Source organism: Chionomys nivalis, chromosome 13 (genome assembly GCF_950005125.1).
Source record: "Chionomys nivalis chromosome 13, mChiNiv1.1, whole genome shotgun sequence".
NCBI classification, from domain to species: domain Eukaryota; kingdom Metazoa; phylum Chordata; class Mammalia; order Rodentia; family Cricetidae; genus Chionomys; species Chionomys nivalis.
In genome coordinates this window covers 20,042,078-20,063,289 of record NC_080098.1, presented here as the reverse complement: position 1 = coordinate 20,063,289, position 21,212 = coordinate 20,042,078, and the positions used below count along the sequence as shown (strand labels likewise).

The window sequence follows — 21,212 nt, the reverse complement described above, 5'->3', positions numbered from 1 at the left end:
GGAGCCATGAAGGCACAGAGAAGGGCAGTCCCTTGCCCATGGTCACACTGTAAATGATTAGCCACCTTACTCCCCGTGTCACTGCAATGTATCACAGCTGGCTACATCGTCCTGTGGCCCCAGGAACCATAATAGCCTTTGTGAACCTCACTTCAATCTTTCTGTTTCCCTGTGTGTGGTTGGCTCTAGATTCAAGCTTCATTCATGGGAGGTCCTCAAAGGCTGCACCACTGAGCTACCTGCCTTCTTAGCCTTTCGAAAACTTGGTGTTTGGTGGGTTTCAGTTCAGTGATGGGAGAAGAGAGTGAGTTCACCCATAACAAGGCCCCTGATTCCATCAACTCAAGACGTCCCTCCTATCACAGTGGAAACAGACCTCACCTTCTTCCAGACCACAGGGGAAGATGTGGTCTGTGTCACAAAGAGACCTCCAGATAATCAGGTGACCTGGAGTCTCCTGAGAGCTTTGAAGCAATAGTTAAGCTGTATAGATTGTGGAAAATCTTAATGCCTATTATAGGACAGTCACCAATATTCTGTCTGAGTGCCTTGAATACAAGCATAAGGCTGTTGGTCTGCTGGCAGCATGGTTTAAGTTTTTGCTCAAGGACAAAGAACAAACAGAGGCCTTGCTCACAAGCAGCAAAGTGTGTGTGTGTGTATCTCTCTGTGTGTGACTTGTTTATGTTTATGCGAAGGTATATGTGTGTTATATGAAAGTGCATGTGTGTGTATGTCAGCACATGTGTGTGCATGCATGAAGAGGCCAGGAGACAAGCTCACCTATCACTTCTCAGATGCCATCCACCTTGCTTTTTGTTTGTTTGTTTGTTTGTTTATTGTCTTTCATTAACCTGGAAATTGCAATGAGTTAGGCTGGCAGGCAAGTGTGCTCCAGGCAATTTTCTGTTTTCACCCTCTCCCACTATCCCTAGTGCTTGGATTACAAGTGCACATCACCACACTTGGCTTTTGTTTACACGAGTTCTCAGGATGGAACTCAGGTCTTCATGCGTGCAAAGCAAATACTTTATCGACTGAGCTGTCTCTAGCCCAGGCAGGAGGATTTCATTCTTCTATATGGACGCTCTTCACACCTTGCCTTGATTTGATTGGTCCCCACCAGCACCCTACTTTCCCTTGCCGGCTATACGCCACTCAGAGGCAGCAGCCTGAGCTGATGGCTCTTCTGCATGGTTCGGGACTAGCTTATTGCACATGCCGTTAAGAGTGATGTCATGTCCTAGTCCTGGGGAATCGATACTATTGCCAGGACGCCTGTGTGATTAAGCAGGTAATAAGCTGACCTGTGGGGCTGGCTCTGCAGATGGGCTTTCCAGATCACTTTGCAAAGCCCTTTTTCATGTTCTGTCAGCTATGGATGGATTTTGATAACTAGCATTGATCTGCTGTGTTTATGAAGTGCACTTTGCACAGGGTAAACTGTGTAATTACACCTGGAATGGCAAAATAAATAATGCCCTTATCTATGGTATTGACTTCACAGAATTAGCTGGATATATATGGGGCACTTCTGAGCTGAGCCGGTACATGTGGATTTTTGATTTTCAATAGTCTTGACTCCCTTGTGTCAGGCATATAAGATACTTAGCTAAGTGCTAGGTGGCAAATGGTCAACTTTTAAACCTGTTTCTCATTTGTATGCTTCCTTTTTCCAGGCAGAGAACTTGAACATGTAATCTTTCTTTTTTAAAAAACGATTTATTTATTTATTTATTTGATGTGCATTGGTGTTTTGCCTGAATGTATGTCTGTGTGAGGCTGTCGGATCCCCTGGAACTGGAGTTATAGACAGTTGTGAGCTGCCATATGGGGGCTGGGAATTGAACCTGGGTCTCCTATGATAGCAGTCTGAACTCTAAACCATTGAGCCATCTCACCAGCCCCCAAACATGTAATTTTCATCCACAGAATAGATCCCCATAGTTGAAATAAACCTCCCAGGGTTGCAAAGGAGAGTGGGATCTTTTCTTGATGGTGTGTGATTCCTCTCTCTCCCATGTCCAGGAAATACATTACTGCCAAGGGTGATTATTGCCCACTTCCCTATGAGTCTAAGGGGAGAGAGCAACATGGGCTTGTTAGAAAGACTGGCATCTCTGAACCTCACGCCGTGGGAATATGGTTTATCTTGAGTGTGCCCCGTACACCCACTAACCCAGATGTCAAAATGTCAAAGGGCTTCTCAGTACAAGTTCATGGCCAGAATGGGTGAAATGCTTTCAATGGAGCAATTCTTAGAGGCAAATGAGGATGAATGGAGGACTCTGTAACTCTTTGGCCTATGCCACTATGTTTGCATTTGAAGTCTCTATAACATAAAGACAAGTTGTGAAAACTGTATGAGATATGAGTAACATGTGTGAATACAAGGGTGGTAAACAATGATAGCAAGGGGATGGACAGATGGCTTAGTGGGAAAAGCACTTGGTGTACAAGTGTGAGGAGATGAGTTCATATCTCCAGAACCCATGTAAAGAAGTGGGGACAGGAGAGAATCTCTTGGGGCTCTCTAGACAGATAGCCTGGAACACACAGTAAAAACCAACAAAGAGATCTGTTTTAAAACAATGTGGAAGGTAAGTATCGACACTTATTGTCAGAGGTGTTGTCGACCTCTGACTTCTATGTATTTGCTATGGCATGTGTGGTACTGTATTCGCATACATAACACACACACACACACACACACACACACACACACACACACACACACACGCCCCTAAGACAAGATTATCACCTGCATACTATAGAACAGTATATATTGGCCTTCTGTGCTGGCTAGTTTTATGTCAACTGAACACCAGTTAGAGTTGTTTGGAAAGACGGAACCTTGACTGAGAAATCACCTATACCAGATTGGCCTCTGAGCAACCCTGTAGGGTATTTTCTTGATTGATGAATGATATGAGAAGGCCCAGCTCACAGTGGGTGGTGCCAGCTCTGGGCAGGTGGTTTTGAGTTGAATAAGAAATCAGGCTGTGCATACCCCAAGGAGCAAGTCAGTAAGCAACATTCCTGCATGCCTTCTGCTTCAGTTCCTGCCCTGAGTTCTTATGCTGGCTTCTCTTATAAGTTGTTAGGTGAAATGACCTTCTTGTCCCCAAGTTGCTTTTAGTCATAGTGTTTTATCATAGCAATAGAAACAGCAATTAAGCAACCTCATTTTGTGACCAAAGGGAAGTCATTCCGACTTACCTTTAGCAAGGAAGCAATAATTAGTTCTGAGGGGCTAATTGACAAAGGGTGAATGGTAGAATGGAGGTCAACCAGATAGTGACAGGGTTATTGCATAGTTCAAATGGGAAAAGGTGAAGTCTAGAATCTTAATATTATTTATTCCTCTATAGCTTCTATCTGAAGAGACCAGGGGAAGGATGGTCCTAACCTTCATGATAGATGCGTGGGAGGAGGGGAACGGCTGGGAATGCTGAGTTTCTGGTGTCTGCATGTTTTGAGATGGCATTTAAGAGAAGAGTCAAGCCTTAAAATGTAGCTCTGGTTTTCCACGACATTCAAGCAACCACCAGACAAGTTCTATCATTAGAACCATGGGATGGCCATTTAGTAATGGACAGCAGTACTTCATGTGAACATTGGAAATGATGCTCTTCAACATGTCCATTGAACACTGAGCCTAGAAAGAGGACAACACAAGTTCCCAGAAAAGAACTGCTTGCAGGAGAGATTATAAAGGGGCTTGTAAGATGATGGGCAAGAGAAATAGCAAGAGGGCAGCTATGCAGGAGACCAAGAAAGGAGCTTATCTAGCTGGGCGGTGGTGGTGCACACCTTTAATCCCAGTACTCGGGAAGCAGAGGCAGGAGGATCTCTGTGAGTTGGAGGCCAGTCTGGTCTACAGAAAGAAAGGAGCTCATCTAAACTCATCTAATTGATGAAGAATGGAGAGTTCTGAAAAGAAGCATATAACTCGAGCATGAAGATCTGAGAGGAATAGGATATTAAACAAACATTAGAAAAAAAGCAATTAACTCCAGGAAAAACAAACTTGTAAAGGTCACCAGGATATATAACTATAATATACACTATTTCTCAGATGGTGCGGGACAATTCTGTATTCTGTCAATTATGTTTTAAATAAATGCGAATTGGCCAGTAGCCAGGCAGGAGTATAGGCGGGACAACCAGACAGGAAGTAGAGGTGGGTCAATGAGAACAGGAGAATTCTGGGAAGAGGGACACTCCCTCCACAGTCCTGTCCAGACACCGAAGAAGGAAGATGTGACCTGCTCCGCTGAAAAAGGTACCGAGCCATGTGACTAACATATACTAGAATTATGGGCTAATACAAGTTATAAGAGCTAATACAAAACCTGAGCTAATGGGCCAAGCAGTGTTTTGATGAATACAGTTTCTGTGTGATTATTTCAGGGCTAAGCTAGCAGGGCGGCTGGAGTGAAAAGCAGGTCCTCATGTTACACTCAGGTATAAACAATATTTTGTAAAATTAATAAAATTAGTTTTTACATTAGACTACAACATCAATATGTCAAGAAGACATAGGGGAAGAGAGAAATATGTCTGTGTGTGTAGAAATATAACAAGAGCTAAAACCCTCAGGTTTTGCATGCTTCAGCAGCACATATATTAAAATTGGAACATTACAGAGCACTGACTGTTCTTCCAGAGGTCCTGAGTTCAATTCCCAGCAATCACATGGTGGCTCACAACCATCTATAGTGGAATCTGATGCCCTCTTCTGGCATAAAATCATATATGCAAATAGAGCACTCACATACATAAAATAAATAAATCTTTAAAAAAGAAACCTCAGCTTGAGGAGATGGCCTCAGTAAGTAAAATAATTGTTTATCTTGTCAGCATGAGGATCTGAGTTCAGTCTCAGGAAACAACCCATGTTACATTTTGTTTTTAAAAGAACTGGGGATATGGATACAGGTTCAATATTAGGACTCACTGGTCAGCCAGCCTAACCTATTCCATGAACTCTAGACCAGTGAGAGACTAATACCTATCCTCTAGCCTGTACATGCATATTCTCCTAAATGTGCATTCACACATATGTGAGCACCTCCATACACATGAACATACACATACACAAATAATTAAACCATCATATCTCAGGGTAGCAACATAAAATCTCAAAATTAAGTATTTAAAAAGTTACTATGTAAACACATAAGGTGGGTTGAATAAGTGTGCCTCCCCACAGGTTCATATATATTTGAGTGATTAGTTACTGGGAAGTGGAATTGCTTAAAAGGATTAGAAGGATTAGGAGGTGTGGCCTTGATGGAGTAGGTGTGGTCTTGTTGGAGGAGTATCTCACTGGGAGTTGAATTTGAGGTTTCGAAAGCCCATGCCAGGTCCAAACTCTCTCTTTGCCTGCCTGCCTGCCTGCAGACCGAGACATAAGTACTTCCCCAGCACTACGTGTGCTGCCATGTTCCCTGCCATGATGGTGATGGGCCAACCTTTGGAACTGTGGGCAAGCCTTCGGTTAAATGTTTTCTTTCTAAGAGTTGCTTTGGTCATGGTGTCTCTTCACAGAAATAGAACAGGAACTAAGACAGCATATTATTCAAAAAACTACAGCTAACCAGTAGATTACATGCAACATTTAGAAGAACACAGTTTCCCCTCGGGAGAGGGACTCAGAGATTGGAAGGAAGGGACTGGAACCTGGAGTATTTCTTTATGAGCCTTCTAGTGTTCTTTAATGTTTATGTTCATGAACATTGCCATGCACATATGTTGATAAAAACCAAAATGAAATTGCAAGCAGAAGGAGCGATGTTATAGGAAGCTTGAGCCAAATAAGGATTCAGCACAATAGGATAATAATCAGAAGGTCCTGGATGGCCATGAGAAGGCGCACATGAAATGCTGGTGGCAGAAGCCAGACCCAAGAGGGGAGAGCCGGAGGCTCTGCCTCCTTTTGAAAGGAGAGTCAAGTGTAGATAATCAGGCTACGTAATACAACAAAGAATGTTTCAAGACATCTGCTTGGTTTCCAGTTATCCATTTCTTCAATTTGTATTGGGTGCCCTTGGCTTATAGGGAAGTCTTGGAATGTCCGTGGAAGGCAGAGCCTCTTAACTATATGTCTAGAGAAGTAAGAGCTGAGTGATATGACTCTCATTTTCTGAGACAAGAGGTACAGAGGCTGACAGTTGGAAGCAGGACAACACAACAATGCTTTACTAACCATTCTTTTAAAATATTGATTTTTAAGAAAAAAATTACATGTATGCATATGGGGGTGCAGTTACCCTTGGAGGCCAGAGGAGGGCATCAGAGCCCATGGAACTGGACGTATAGCTGGTTGTAATGTATTTGTGTGAGGAAGCTTGAACCCATGCATATGAGGGCCATTTTCTCTCTGGAACCCAGCCGCACAGCTGCAGCTACAGAAGCCCCAAGTGCGACAAGGTATAGTGAAACAAAAGATGTGCCAGGTCCCCTTATTGAATCTTATAGAAACCTTGCATTTCTACAGAGCACACACACCCACCCCAAATGTCCCTTGGTAATCCTGGACAGCAGCAGTCGACATAGAAACAGCTGCTCTGGAGGTAGTGGATGACATCCCAGTGAGCATGCTCAAAGCTATACAGGAAAGGCGAGAGTAACAGGACACTGGTGCAAATGCCCGTTTTTTTTTTTTTTTTTTTTTTTGATTCGCTTGGGAAAGCCTGCGGTTCCTAGCAAGGTTGGAAGAGAAAATGCCAGCTTATAGATTTCAAGTCACCTCTTTGTTTTTTTAGGATATCAATATCAATCCCTACGGGTTGCAGACATTCTTCCCCGTTCTTCCTGGGAAATGGATCTGAAAGGGCAACCAGGAGCTGGAGCAGCTAAGAACATTTTGCTCTTTCAGAGGAACTGGATTCAATTCCTAGCACCCTCTTAGTAGCTATCAACCATCTATAACTCCAGTTTTAGGGGATCTGATGCCCTCTTCTGGCCTCCTTATGCAACAGGCACACATGTGGTATACAGACATACATGTAGGCGAAATACCCATGCACATATAATGAAATATAATATATATATATATATATATATATATATATATATATATATATATATATATATTCTTTTTTTTCTGAGCCACAGGTCATCTGGCTCAGAGCACTCTCCCTAAGGGGATGGCAGTGGAGTGTTTCTGGGGGTTGAATCCCCATCAGCAACAGAACTAAGGATAGATTTAGATTCAGCCACAGGTTGACAAGTTCATACAGAGAGTGGCTGCTGTGCTTGGAAAGCACTCAAATGCCGTGTAATTATAATGTGTGTGTGCATGCACGCATGTGTGTTCACTTTAAGGTGGTAACAACTGGAGAGCTAGGAGTGGAAGGAGGAGAGATGATTTTACAGTAAAATACCTAAAATGGGTTTCCATTCTAGGGGTCCAAGCAAGGAAGAAGAGAGAAAAGAAGAAAATGAGCATGCCCAGTGCCTTCTCTGCACCCCTAACCCTAGCTGCCTCTCTGCACCCAGCAGCCCTGGGTTGCATCACTGGCTTTAAATCTTTGCTGTAGTGGTGGACGCTGAATAGTCTGAGCTGCACGTTTACTGATGAGAACAGAGATTCTCTGAAAGATGAAACATTTGAGACAATACTTTTACGGCAAGGGTGGGGACTCAGCTGCATCTGTGGCTTCAAAGTCCACAGCTAATCCTCTCTAGGATTGTTACATGCTGATGGGAAAAGCTATACCAAATATCAAGGAAATGCTTGTCACCAAAGTTCGGGTTAGGGAGACCTAGCAGGGGAATGGGAGAATTATCTGGAAGAGGCACATGAAGCACCTACAGTACCAGTTGCATCCTTTGTCATCCAGGTGCAGGCCACACGGGGAGTCTGCTCTGCAAATAAGTCTTTGCTTTAGGACATCTTCTGCATTTCACACACACACACACACACACACACACACACACACACACACACTACATACCATATACTGTGGTGGTGTGTTTTGTTGCTGTTAGCTTTTTTATGGTATTAGGGATTGAGCTCCAAGTTGCGTACACACTAAGCAAGGACCCTTCTACTGTAAGCTCATCCTTGATTTTTTTTTGTAGTTTTCATTTTGGGACAGGATCTCACTAAGTTGCTCGGGCTTGCCTTTAACTTACTCTAGGCCAGGTTCACCTCGAACTTGCAAACCTCCTACTTTAGCCAACCACGTAGTTAGGACTATAGGCCTGCACCACCAGGTGTGACTCACCTTTCTTATAATAAAGTTAGAGCAAAGAGCTCCTACTCCTCACACCCCATCCACCGACTTCTTTAGTTTTGATAACTAAGATGGCCTCTGTCATGAATGTGTCAAGAAGAGGTTTTATAATTTGGTAAGAAATACAGAGGACAGGCAAGATGGCTCTGTAGGTATGGGTGCTTGCTGCTAATCCTGGCAATCTCAGGTTGATAGCTAGAACCCACATGGCAGATGGAGAGAACTGACTCCCACATGTAGTCCTCATACCTCCACACATGTACTGTGGCATGTGCATGCTCTGATAAATGAATACATTTTAAAATGAAAGTGGAGAAAAGTACAGAGAGCATAGAATTCTCTTTTGCATGTTGATGTTCTCACCCAAATCAATTTGTCAATGAAAATGAATAATATGCATTTAAAAACAAGTAATTAATGTCTATCCAATGGTGTCAACACAGCATATTCTATGCTAAGAAGGCTGTACACACCTTTGAAAACATGAGTCTTGATTCCCTGCACCCATGTAAAAAGCCATATTTGGTCACTGCACTCATGCAACCCTGGAGCTGTAGGGGTAGGGAAGAAGGTTGCTCTAATGGGGTCTGTTGACCAGCAGCCTAGCTCCAGGTTCAGTAGGAAACCCTGTGCCAAGGGACAGAGGCAGAGAGAGCAGGATATCCATTGTTCTCCTCTGGCCTTCCTGGGAGAATGGGTGAACAAACCCTCTAACTGGGACCCAGGAAAGTAGAATAATTAAGCGAGAAGTAGTTATTGAATTAAAATGATTATTATTAAAAGGGATGAGGCGTATGAGAGTCCCCCCCCCCCCGAAGAGGAAGAACATTGCCAGGCTTGGAAACAAGACCGTGGGAATGCAGAGGGAATAGAAATGAAATTAGGGAGTCAAGGCAACAAGGGGGATGCAGTAACGTCCTTGGGGTCCTTAAAGAAAAGCAATTTTCTGATTAATTTTTTTCCCTCTGAGATACTCAAGCTCTTGACTATGTCGGAGACCACCCGATACCTCGACTCTGCAGAGAGGGTTGGCCATCAAAGCTAGTTTCCGTCTCATTCTCTTCTCTACTGTACAGTCTATGAACTGATGACCCTGGACTAGACATGCAGGAGACTCTGTCCACTGTCTACCACATACACACTCTCCCTTCAGGCCTCCTTCCTAATGCATGACTATGTTCAGATGAACTCCAGCCATTCAGCTCCCCACACCCTCCTAAAAGAGAAAGCCCCCTCTGGGAATTCTGCCAACATAAAGTTGCCTCCATCTGAAGATAAATTATAAATTAATAATAAGAAAAATGCTCCAGACTCTCCTGCCTGCCAAAATACACCATTCATTGTAAAGTCCGCGAAAGGGCCCTAGTGATGTATAGCCAAAAAGTGCCAACCTTTTCCTCATTCTAAACACAGACTAGTGTGCCCTCACAGCAGGCGCTGCAGCCGCCTTCCCTGGCAGAACAAGTGTTGCTCTTGGAAAGACCACACCACCAACCCCTTCCAGCTGCATTGCCACCTGGAAGTCTGCTTCTGCAGTCCCCTGCACACCAGCAGTAACTCAGAGAGCACAAGCCCAAACCAAGTGTAAGGAGCCCCCCGTGGTTGGTCTGGGGTGGCGACTCCGTTGAAGGGGCTTTTCAGAATTGCATTGCTAAAATCATTGCAGGAAGGGGGGAGGGGGTGACCTGTCAGCTGCCTTAAAGGAAAATAAATCAAACCAAACCAGCTTCATCTTATCAAATCAATCCTGAAAACCGCCCGTAGACAGTGGGATCAGCGACGCTATCCAGCCATCTGCATTTCTCTACAGGGAATGATCAGTGTTTGGAACACTATAAATTCCTCAACTCCCCTCTCCCCACCTTCCCTTTGCCCCAACACACACACAGGCCCCTGGAATGATCTTTTCACAAATAAATCTGGCTCTCCCAGGGAATGCATACCATACCAACGGGGTTTTGATCTCTCCTGTTTCTTCAGGCCATTCATTCAGACTTGTGCAACTCACTTGATTCAAAATGCCACACCTCCGTCAGTTAATCCATATGGACAGTTCTGTGTCACTAGGAACAATACTCCACCCCCCAGCTCTCCCATAGCACATTAGTAAGACATAACGACGTTGCCTGGAAATGGGACAATTACAAGCTAGAAGCCTCGGCTACTATGGGGACATGATTCCTAGGTTATTCAGAATGGCAGGGACAATCTTTGCACATGGGAATAAAAAACTTTTACTTACAAATACATCCATGAACAGGTGCTCCAGGGTCGTCTCAAAGCCATCCAGTCTGGCAGCTAAAGTCATGGTCAATGTCCCACTTCGCTCTACGGCTCCACAAGCAAGCTGCCAACCCTTCCACTCACAGAACACCCTTGGTGTCGCAATCAGTTACCAGGCAAAGTTGCCACTAGTGAGAAGTGGAAATTCTTAAAATAAAACAGAGCATTGCAGAACGGGCTGCCCGGGCTCGCTAGAAGAACTCATAGAGGGTTTAGAAAAACCCAGACTCCATTAATGATTCTGTGCTGCCAGACTGGGCACAAAGGTCACCAGGTGAAGAAGGCAGCCTCGCTTGTGGAACTTCACAACGTGGAGTGCCCACTAAATGCAAGGAATCTCAGCGGCGGATGAAGACGAGGACAGCTAGATGGGGGCAGAAACGAGACTGGGAAAATGCATGAGCCGTCTGACTCTGATATTTATAGGGCCACATGTTTTTGACTCCAGCCATTTCTCAGTTCATTTCTGACCTTTCATAAATGGCTACACACAGTGGAGTGTATTGTCGAATGGGGGCAGTGGGTCCTGCAGAACTTGGCTGTGACCAATGCCAGGGCAATTCACACAGACACGCCATCAATGCTTCTTTGTGAAGGACGCATCAAGCCTTGTTCTGTGCACCACGACAGAGAAACACAGTCTTGTGGAAAACAAGGAAATGAAAGTTGGAGGGTACTAAATTTTTCCCCAGAATATTATTAGATCCCATACGATCGCCCCCCCACTCCTTCCACACCCACACCATGCAATGATAGATAAACATCTCGGAAATAGACTTCATCTCTGTGTCAGCTCTTCCAGCACCTGCCAGGTAGAATATTCATGAAACCTTTGAAATCCTTTTCTGCTTCTACAGTTTGACTTCCTTCTATTCGTGCAAGCATTTTAAACAATTGCAGCAAAATACACACGGCACAAAATGTGCTGCTTCAACTTCTTTTTGTAGTGGTGTGTGTGTGCGCGCACGCACGTGCATGCACACGCACTGGTATGCTTGTGTGTGGAGGCTAGAGGGCTATGTTGGGTATCTTCCCCTATTGGTCATGTCCCATGTTAAACTCTTGAGATAAAACTGAACCTGAAGATTGTTACTTTTTTTTTTTCCTGCTGGGTTGATGATTAGCAAATCCCAGTGATCTTTCCGTCTCTGCCCCCACCCCCACTCACTTGCTGGGTTCAAGCATTTCTTTTTCTTTTTTCTTTTTTTCTTGAGGTTGCTGGGGAGCTGAATTCAGGTCCTCATGCTTTCTCAGGAAGCTCTCTTACTCTCTGAACCATGGCTCCCGTTTCACCTCAGCCGCATCAAGTGTGGAATCAGTGATGTTTTATCATGCTGTTCACATCACTGTCTAGTTACGTGTTGTACAGTTGTGTGTTGACGTGTTGCTATCATGCAACTCTGGAAACTTGGATTTTGTAAAACTGAACCCCAATACCATGAAACACTAACTCTTCATGTCTCTCCACCTTTTTCTCCCAGCCTTCTCATCCACAATCCTACATTCTTTTTTTTTTTCTGTTTGTTTATTGTTTTGCATCTTACTTGTCTAGGGATGCTCTATAAGGGACATACTGTATTTGACTTCTGATGACTGGCTTATTCATTTACCATAACATCCCCAAGCATGTGTTCGAATTTTCTTTTCTTTTGCCTATGCATGCATTTGTGGTGTGCACATATGATGTGTGTCTGTATGTGTGTGTATAGTTGCACATGTATGTGAAGGCCCAATGCTGATGTTGGGTGTTTTTCTTGATTGCTGTTCATTTTTTTATTGAGGTAGGGCCTTTCACTGTTTGCTGTTCTGGCTACTCTAACAAGCTAACTTGCTCTGGGAAGTCCTTGCTTTTGTTTCCTCTGCACCAGGATTGTGGGCAGACCACACACACTTTTATGTGGCTTTTGGGGATCTGAACTCTGGTTGTCACCCTTGTGGAGCAAGTGCTTTAGACACTGAGCTGATGGAGGAAGGTCATCTCCCCAGCCCAGAATTTCTTTTCTTTTTTAAGGCTGAAATCATATATCCAAAGAAATAACATCACTTTGGGAAAGTTTTCAGAACTGAGAAAACCTCCAGGAACACTTGGTTGTCAAGACCACAATAGACATTTGTGGGGTGGTGTACTAGCAAACACAGCCCCGGTGTAGAAAGACCAGGCAGCCTCCTAGTTCCCACACTAGTCCTAACTCAAATGTCCAATCTCTTGATTCCAAACAGGGGAAGCCCTTACTAGTTAATACCCACGTCAGAGAAGGTAACCCATGTGAAGTCAAGGAGGGAACAGAAGTCTGAGAGGCTCACATTCCACGAGTACTTTCACATCTACCCCAGTTCTCTAAAAGGAGGGTAGCAGAAGTTCTCGGTTTAGTTCCCACACAAATGCTCATTTTCTCAAAGATCAAGGAAGACAGATTCAGTATGTGTAATTTAAACAGAGCCACCATGAAATAAAGTCACTCCCCCACTAGAGAGAAAACCTTGATAAAAAGCTTAACATTGTTTTAAAAGCAGTTTGAAGGGCTGTCAAACTTGCTTAGTTTGACAGTCTGTCATCAGTTACACTCAATGGTCTGGCGTGTTACAGTTTGGAATCTGTTTTTGAGCCCCTAGTGGGCGGGGGGGGGGGGGAGAGTGAGTGCCACAACAGGTGTGTCTTGTTAAGCGGTGGCGTCAGAGGAGGAGTGGGGGCGATGCCGTGATGGACAGCTTCAATAGCTGAGACTGTACAGAAAACATATTTCCCTGACAGGGGAGCGACTTCCCAGGCCTTCCTACCGGCTAGTGTGCTGGCAGCCTCTGACACTGATTCTGTACTAGAGCCACTTCAGCAACCAAGACTCCATACAGACGACTTCCTGCCACACAGCTGCCATCTTGTGTTTAAACTATAGTCGCATGCCTTGCGGCCATCTTTTGTTGACTCTAGCTCTACCCCTCCTCATAGAGTTCCCAAGGCTTTTGTTAAAAAGGCTGCCTGGAAGGCACTCAAGGAGCCAGGCGTCTCTCACCAAGCAAGGCAATGATGTGGGTAGCGCCGGCCATGCCACGAAAAGACTGTTAGGGAAGACAGGCATGTATGCCAATGCAATATTATTCTCGTCTCCCAGAAATCTCAGGAGTGTTCAAATCAAGTCTACATCTGCCCGTTCTTCTGTGAATTAAATTACAAAGAGGTATTTACCTAGTTTTGTGTGTCCATGTATCCATGACTGGAGTGCTGTGGTAACATATGTACTCAGATGTGTGTATAGAAGCCAGGAGTCAATCTTGAATCTCAAGTATTATTCCTCAGAAGTTATTCACTCTTCTTGTCTACTTTTTAAGGCAGGATTTCTCAGTGGACTTGAAATCACCAACCAGGCTACCTGGGCGGCTAGCCAGCCACGGGGCTCCTGCCTCTCTTCAATTCTGTGATTACAAGCACTTGCCTCCATGCCCAGCACTTTTATGTGGGTTCTAGAGATGGAATTCAGGCTCTCATGTTGCACGGCAAACCCTTTGTTAAATGAACCATCCCTCTGCCCCGCCAAAGTATTTTTTTATTCACAAAAGACATCCTAGTTTATTTCATCTGTCCTCTTTCTGGGGTAGAGCAGTGGTTACCTGATGGAGAATGATTGGTTAAAGGGAACCAATTATCTTTAATATTCCTCATTTAAGGAGTCAGCTTCCCATCTTAGCAAATGGCTTTTCATGGCCATTTTCTACAATTGTTTGAACTTGGAAGAAGCAGCAGACATCAGTGGTAAGCAACTCTGTACAGTCTAGGCATGCAAGTGGCAAGTATTCTAGAGCAGGACCTAAGGACCATGTCTCAAGGGCATATATGTTATGTGAGTAGGTGCATCCAGGCCATGGCACATGGCACACATACATGCATGAAGGTCAGAGGACAACTTGCCAGACTTGGTTCTTTTTTTTTTTTTTTTTTTTTTTTTTTTTTTTTTGGTTTTTCGAGACAGGGTTTCTCTGTGGTTTTGGAGCCTGTCCTGGAACTAGCTCTTGTAGACCAGGCTGGTCTCGAACTCACAGAGATCCGCCTGCCTCTGCCTCCCGAGTGCTGGGATTAAAGGCGTGCGCCACCACCGCCCGGCCAGACTTGGTTCTTTCCTTCTACCGTGTGGATTTCTGGGATTGAATTTAGGTTATCACGCTTGGAAGCAGGTGACTTCACCCTCTGATCCATGCCTCTGATTCTAGTGAGGCTGTCTCTGCAATAATTTCTAGAAGGGAGAAATTGGTCAGAAGCGAGTTAGCCTGGTGTGCAGATAGGAAGTAGGTAATGGGTTATAGATATTACTCAAGGGAATGTTGTAGACAAAAAGTAGTCACTGGATACCAAGGCAGGTGGTTGACCACCCTAGTTGGCTACCTCTGTCCACCTCTGCAGTTCTGGGATCACAAGCACACACCACCATGCCTGACTTCTCAGGCAGATGCTGAGGGCTGAGCAGAGGGCCTTATGTTTCTGTGGTGGCAAAGTATTGATATGAGAGTCTCCTCTGTGCTGTGATTACTATTAATGAATAAAGAAACTGCCTTGGCCTGTTGATAGGGCAGAACTTAGGTAGGTGAGGAGGACTGGACTAAATGCTGGGAGAAAGAAGGGCAGAGTCAGAGAGACGCCACGGGACTGAAAGAGTCAGACATGTCGAATCTTTGCCGGTAAGCCACTACCACGTGGTGATATACAGATGAATAGAAATGGGTTAAATTAATATAAGAGTTAGCCAGTAAGAAGCTAGAGCTAATGGGCCAAGCAGTGATTTAATGAATACAGTTTCTGTGTGATTATTTCTGGTCAAAACTAGCTGGGTGGCCAGGAACCAACAAGTACCCTCCTTCCAACAAAGTATATCAGTGGATGAGTTATTTCTCTGACCCTGAAAATTTTGATTCTGTTTGACTTTCAAACACATAGTTCTGTCTGTGTTATGAAACTCCTCCCCAAGGCTTAATATTTTGCTGCTTGGACAAACAAAATGTCAATCTTGGGAGTGCAGAATCAGCTACCTTCTCTATTTAGACATAATGCTGCTCTCGGTCCTTCTTCCTAGGACTGAAAGACAATTTCTCTTCTACAAAGCTCTGGTTTTTGTTTGTTTGTTTTTACTCCTGGAAACAAGCACCCACTTTAACTGTTCTATGAGGAGGAAGTTCTCTCACTCAACATCAGCCCACAGTTAAACTCCTAGCAAGTCATCTCCATTAAGGACAGCTGTGTGCATGTTCTAGACACCTGTCAGCAGAATAGAAAAATGTATTTAACTGGAAACATCTTTCCGTCCACTCAAGAGCAGTAATTTTCTATTCAAGCTCACTTATTTGAAGACCAAGTAGAAAACAGTGGGTCAGATTCCTGTAGGACTGAGCAAAACTGGTCCAAAAGCAATCTAGTAAACCACTTTTTGCTTGTACCAGTGAATGTAAGTAGTCACTAAATTCAATTGTTGAGCAAAGCCTAAGATGTTTAAAAAGTAAACTTTTTTTTTTTATCTCTATCACTCAAATTTGACTCGTACACCTGGAATATACCGCAGTAGTAACCCTCAACAGTGGAGCCTTTAATCCAGTTTGAGCAGATTTTTGCATATGGTGTGAGATTTCATTCTTTTTGCACGAGGACACCCAATTCCCAGCACTATTTATAGAAGAAACCATCCTTTCCCCAAATCTGGAGGACATTAGGCTGACTGAAACAAAACAGATGCATAAAGACAAGCCCAGTATGGGCTCATTTATATGAGGAATCTCAAACAGTCAAACTCATAGAAGGGGAGAGTAGAATGGTGGATTTTGGGGATTGGGGAGGGGGTTGTGGAGAGGTGATGGTCAGAGGGATAAAGTATTGACCATGTGAGATGCAGTTCCGAGGACCTAAAGTCAGCAGTGTGACCACAATTAACAATGCAGTACTGTGTGCTTGAAGCGGGCTGAGAGGATCAACATAAAGTCTCCTTCTCTCTCTTTGAAGAGCACGAGCGTGCGTGTGTGTACACACTTGCATGCACACGCGCACACACACACACACACGAGAGAGAGAGAGAGAGAGAGAGAGAGAGAGAGAGAGAGAGAGAGAGAGAGAGAGTTGTATTTTTACTCTTTTGGGGGACCCGCTACCCAGCTACCAAATAAGCACACATACCACATAGAGGCTCATTCTTACTTATAAATGCCCAGCCTAGCTTGGCTTGTTTCTAGCCAGCTTTCTAATTTAAATTATCCCATCTACCTTTGCCCCTGGACTTTTCCCCTTTCTTACTTCCACTCTTACTCCATGGCTGGGTGGCTGGCCCCGACTGTCCCCCTCTCCTCTTTTTCTTGTTTTTCCTTTTTCTCTTCCCAGATATCTCCTATTTTTTAAATTTCTCTGCCTGACAGCTCCATCCTTTCTCCTGCCTATCTACTGGCTGTTCAGCCCTTTATTAGACCAGTCATGTGTTTACACAGGCAAAGCGACAGAGTTTTACAGAGTTAAACAAAGGCATCATAAAAGGATGCAGCAGATCTTTGCATTATCAAACAAATGTTCCAAGCCGGGCGGTGGTGGCGCACGCCTTTAATCCCAGCACTTGGGAGGCAGAGGTAGGCGGATCTCTGTGAGTTCGAGACCAGCCTTGTCTACAAGAGCTAGTTCCAGGACAGGCTCCAAAGCCACAGAGAAACCCTGTCTCGAAAAACCAAAAAAAAAAACAAAAAACAAAAAACAAACAAATGTTCCGCAGCATAAATACATACAACAAATCTTAAATTAATATTCCACAACAGAGAGGAGAGAGAGAGAGAGAGAGAGAGAGAGAGACCTTGAGAGAGAGAGAGACCTTGAGAGAGAGAGACCTTGAGAGAGCAAGCTCAGCATGGTAGCATATTGCAATCCCCAATACTTTGGAAGAAGACAGAAGAATCAAGAGCTGAAGGCCAACCTTGATTACATGACAAGTTGGAAGTCTGGGACTACACAATCCTATCTAAATAAAATAAAATAAAATGATTCACAAAATGAAACGATAGTTGATTAACTACCTTGTGTGATAATATATACACACATACACACAAAGCCCCTGGCAAATCTCATATTTTAAATATCTATATTTATCCCTCTATAATTGTGGTAGGATGGGAAAGCCCTCCATGACACATGTAAAGGTGACTAATTTAAAGGCCTGTTAATGGCTTGGCAGCCCAACTTCCCTCTCACCTTCTATCTAGAATTCTATGTGTTATGTACTAGCAAAACAGCTCTGTTCTCATAGTCATACACACAGCTGCCTGTCCGAATAGGGTTATAAAGGCTAGCCTGTCTGCTCTGGCCTTTTCTGTGAGGACAAGCATGTCAATTTAAAGGCTTGTGTCCATAGGACTCTGCAGGCTGGCACTGGCTGGACACCAGGCTGTAGGGATCTCTTGGTGCCTGTCCTTGTGCCCCAACTGTGGCTATCAGCTGACTTACACAGTCAACCCTGTCTTCCCCATTCACACTGTAGTTTTGATTTCGATGGCTTCTCTAACAAGCACAAAGGGGCCATTCCTCTACATGTCCCCTGACTCTGCTTGCTGCCTCATCTTCTGTACCCACAAGTCTCTGTTCCCTCACAAGTATGAATGTCAAGACTCTGAAAACCAGCAGTGATATTAGTATCAGGCACTGGCTCTGGTACCCTGGGTGCTGATGGAGAGGAATGTACAATAACCCATCTGGTCTTCTTTTGGGCTTGTCACCTATCACGTGCCCATCACTAGGCTGGCAGATGCCTGGATTGCTTCTGAGTTCACTGCAAGAAAGGCTCCTTTGGAAGGCACGAAGAACAATTGTTACAGATTTGCGTGGACTTTCTAAAGGAAGGCACTTGCTTTCTGGAATTCAAATGCCATGATGGCAACATAGATTCTTCTATGGACACATTCTGACTCTTCTACAGACACGGGGAGTTAAGGTTTCCATGCCTTCTGGGTGGTTTCAGACTGAATGTGGTATTCTGGGTAGAGAACTCCTTGCTAATCTCAAGTGAGAAGCTGTGGGTGCCGGAGGTATGGAGTGGCTTCTCTGGCTACATGTTCTCGGCTTTGCATATGTCTGAGTGACCTGGGTGGCTTGCTAGGTTCTTGCCAAAATGAACCTGTAACCCTAACCCCAACCCAATCCAAATCCTAACCTTAACCTTCTGGTGGTAAGGGAGCACCCCCAAATAACCACCATCCATTTCGAATGATCTAGACTTAGACATGTGTCTTTCTATTATGTATCTATTTTATGTGGTGATTTACATACAATGAGCAACTTTTCTTAATGCTTCCGCAGCCATTGCATTGTTTGACAGTGTGGGTGGGTAGTGTGTGTGTGTACGCTGTATGTGTGTGCATATGTTTGTTCAGATGCTCTTGCCTGTCTAAGGAGAGACCAAGGGTAGACGTCAGTGTCTTCCTCAATCACTCTCCACTTTATTTAACAAGGCAGGACCTCTCACTAAACCTTGAGTGCACCTGCTGAAGAATTCTATCTAGCCAGCTTGCCTCAGGAATCCCGTCTCTGCATCCCAAATTCTGGGATTGTCGGTAGCCTGTGTGTCTTCCTGGACTTTATGTGTGCTCTGGAGATCTGAACATTGGATCATCAAGCCCTTTCTTCCTAAGTCATCTCCACAGCCCCCACAGCTATTCTTTAGCTGGCCATACACTCTCCCAATTGTGAAGATCAGGTGTGAGAAGCAAGGGGCCTGACCAGCTCAGAAATGCAGAAGCAGCGAGAGCCCACCTGCATTCTGAATCCATGTGTGGCCAACCTGCCTAGGTGACTGCTGTGCCCAGTCAGGGTCTCTTAGCAAGGGTAGTGGGACCAGAATGCACACAGTATGACAGAGATGTTCTGCCATATCTGGCAAAGAAAGGTACACAGTATATGGCTTCCCAGACTGTCTTCAGTGCGAGATCCTAGGGGCCAAATGAAAAGAACGCTCAAATGATAACAGGGAGCTCTTGCCATGGAAGGCCAAGGCTTCCCAGAAACACAGTGGAAAAGGGCGGATACGCATCTCTATTACAGATGCACATGCTTGTTATTAAGGCCTCCCGCATGCAAGGTTTGTCCTGAAATAAGAGGCAACGTTCCAAGGGCTGAAAAGAACAAGTGAGATTCCCACCACCCCTTCTCCATGGCAAATGTGCATATGCGCACACACGCACGTGCACACACACACACACACACACCCCAAGCCATACTTCTTCCCATCCTGAATCCTTCCTCACATTTCATCACTAGACCTGTCCAAGAATGCTACCCTCCCAACATGAGATGAGGTGAGGCTGATAGCAGACAGGCATCTGAGGGAAAATGATGGGCAGGGTTCCCTGGCAGCAAGAGGGAGGGTGTGGACTGTGGTCCCTGCAGTTTTTCACTACTTCCTGACTTTCCCGGGAAGGCAGCTGGCCTGAAGATCAAGGAGTGGCCACACTGTGCTCTACTGAGATATCCCTAGGGGTGAGTTATGTTGTAGGAAGAGCAGTATACCAACGACAATGTTCCAGCATGAGCCGAGTCCCTGCTAACTTTTGTTGTTCTGGTTTTCATGGTGATTAACCGATTCACCGCTCTCCATGACCTCTAGTACTGCTGGTTACATGTCTACACATTATAATAAATGTTATTTGGGGACAGGTTAACGCCATTTTTCTTTGTGTTTACATGGCAGAATTGTGTCAATAGCTTAACAATATGTTGTGAACATGCTAGAATAGCCATGATTTTTAAATGTTAGTGATCCTGCCTAGGGTCTTGGACAGGCCAATATGCTAGACACGTGTTCTGCCACTGACCTATAACTTCAGTGCCTATTATTCATTAATTTTAATTGAGGACAGGAGAAGGTATTTAAAAATAGTTGTTAAGAGAGTTGGGTAGATGGCTCAGTAGATAAAGTGCTTGTTGCAAAAGAATGAGGGCGTGAGTTTGGATCACCAGAACCTACACAAAGACCAGGCATGGCGGCACATGTCTTAGCACAAGCAGGTGGGTAGATGGTAGAAACAGGTAGGTACCAAGGGCTGATTGGCAAGCCAGTCTAACGAAAACACCGAGCTCAGGATTAGAAAAGTGGGGGTAAATTCATCTCCATGGAAACGGTTGTTAATATTTTTGTCTTCGGCAACAAACATGATGGTGAGGACTCTGATAACAGGCAGGTGAGGGACAGGTGTCTGAGATCAGAAAGCAAGGGGATGCTTGACTGTGCAATCATAAAAGAAAATAAACTGGTGACCTTTGCAAGGAAATGAACAGAAATGGAAATCATTGTATTACATAAAATAAACCAGCTATAGAAAGACAAACAATGCATGTTTTCTAAAATTACATATGTGGGGAGAGCTGTCCCCATTACCCATCTGTCTTGGGGCAGCATGGGTAGAAGAGACATGCCTCCCCATCGGTGCCTGGGGCAGGCGGGAGAAATGGCCTTGCCTTCTACTGGCTGCAGCACTCCGGAGAGTGGCCCTCACACCTCGCCTGGGCAGCACGGTGGAGCTGGACCCTGAGGAGTAATGGTCTCACCCCTTGACATTGCTGCAAGGGAGAAGTAGCCAGGGCAACGCTGGAGAGCTCAACCTGGTGGCAAAGATAGGGGACAGCTGGGAGGCTAACGAAATCTGCAAGTACCCGGGCCCAGAACCGGTGTCCCCACATCCACC

General features: G+C 44.7%; 1 protein-coding gene across 4 annotated transcripts in view; it reads right to left on the bottom strand.

Moving 5' to 3' along the window:
* The window catches only part of Frmd4a (FERM domain containing 4A), a 581,866-nt gene that overhangs the window by 311,433 nt on the left and 249,221 nt on the right, over nucleotides 1-21,212 (bottom strand). For 2 of the 4 annotated variants that reach the window (XM_057787202.1, XM_057787200.1), the window contains exon 1: nucleotides 10,489-10,590. The exons of the other annotated variants lie outside the window; for them this stretch is intronic. In XM_057787202.1, coding sequence (XP_057643185.1) covers nucleotides 10,489-10,554 — 66 coding nt within the window. In that variant the 5' untranslated portion in view covers nucleotides 10,555-10,590. Of the gene's footprint in view, nucleotides 1-10,488; nucleotides 10,591-21,212 lie in introns of those variants that run through there. 4 annotated transcript variants of the gene reach the window in all.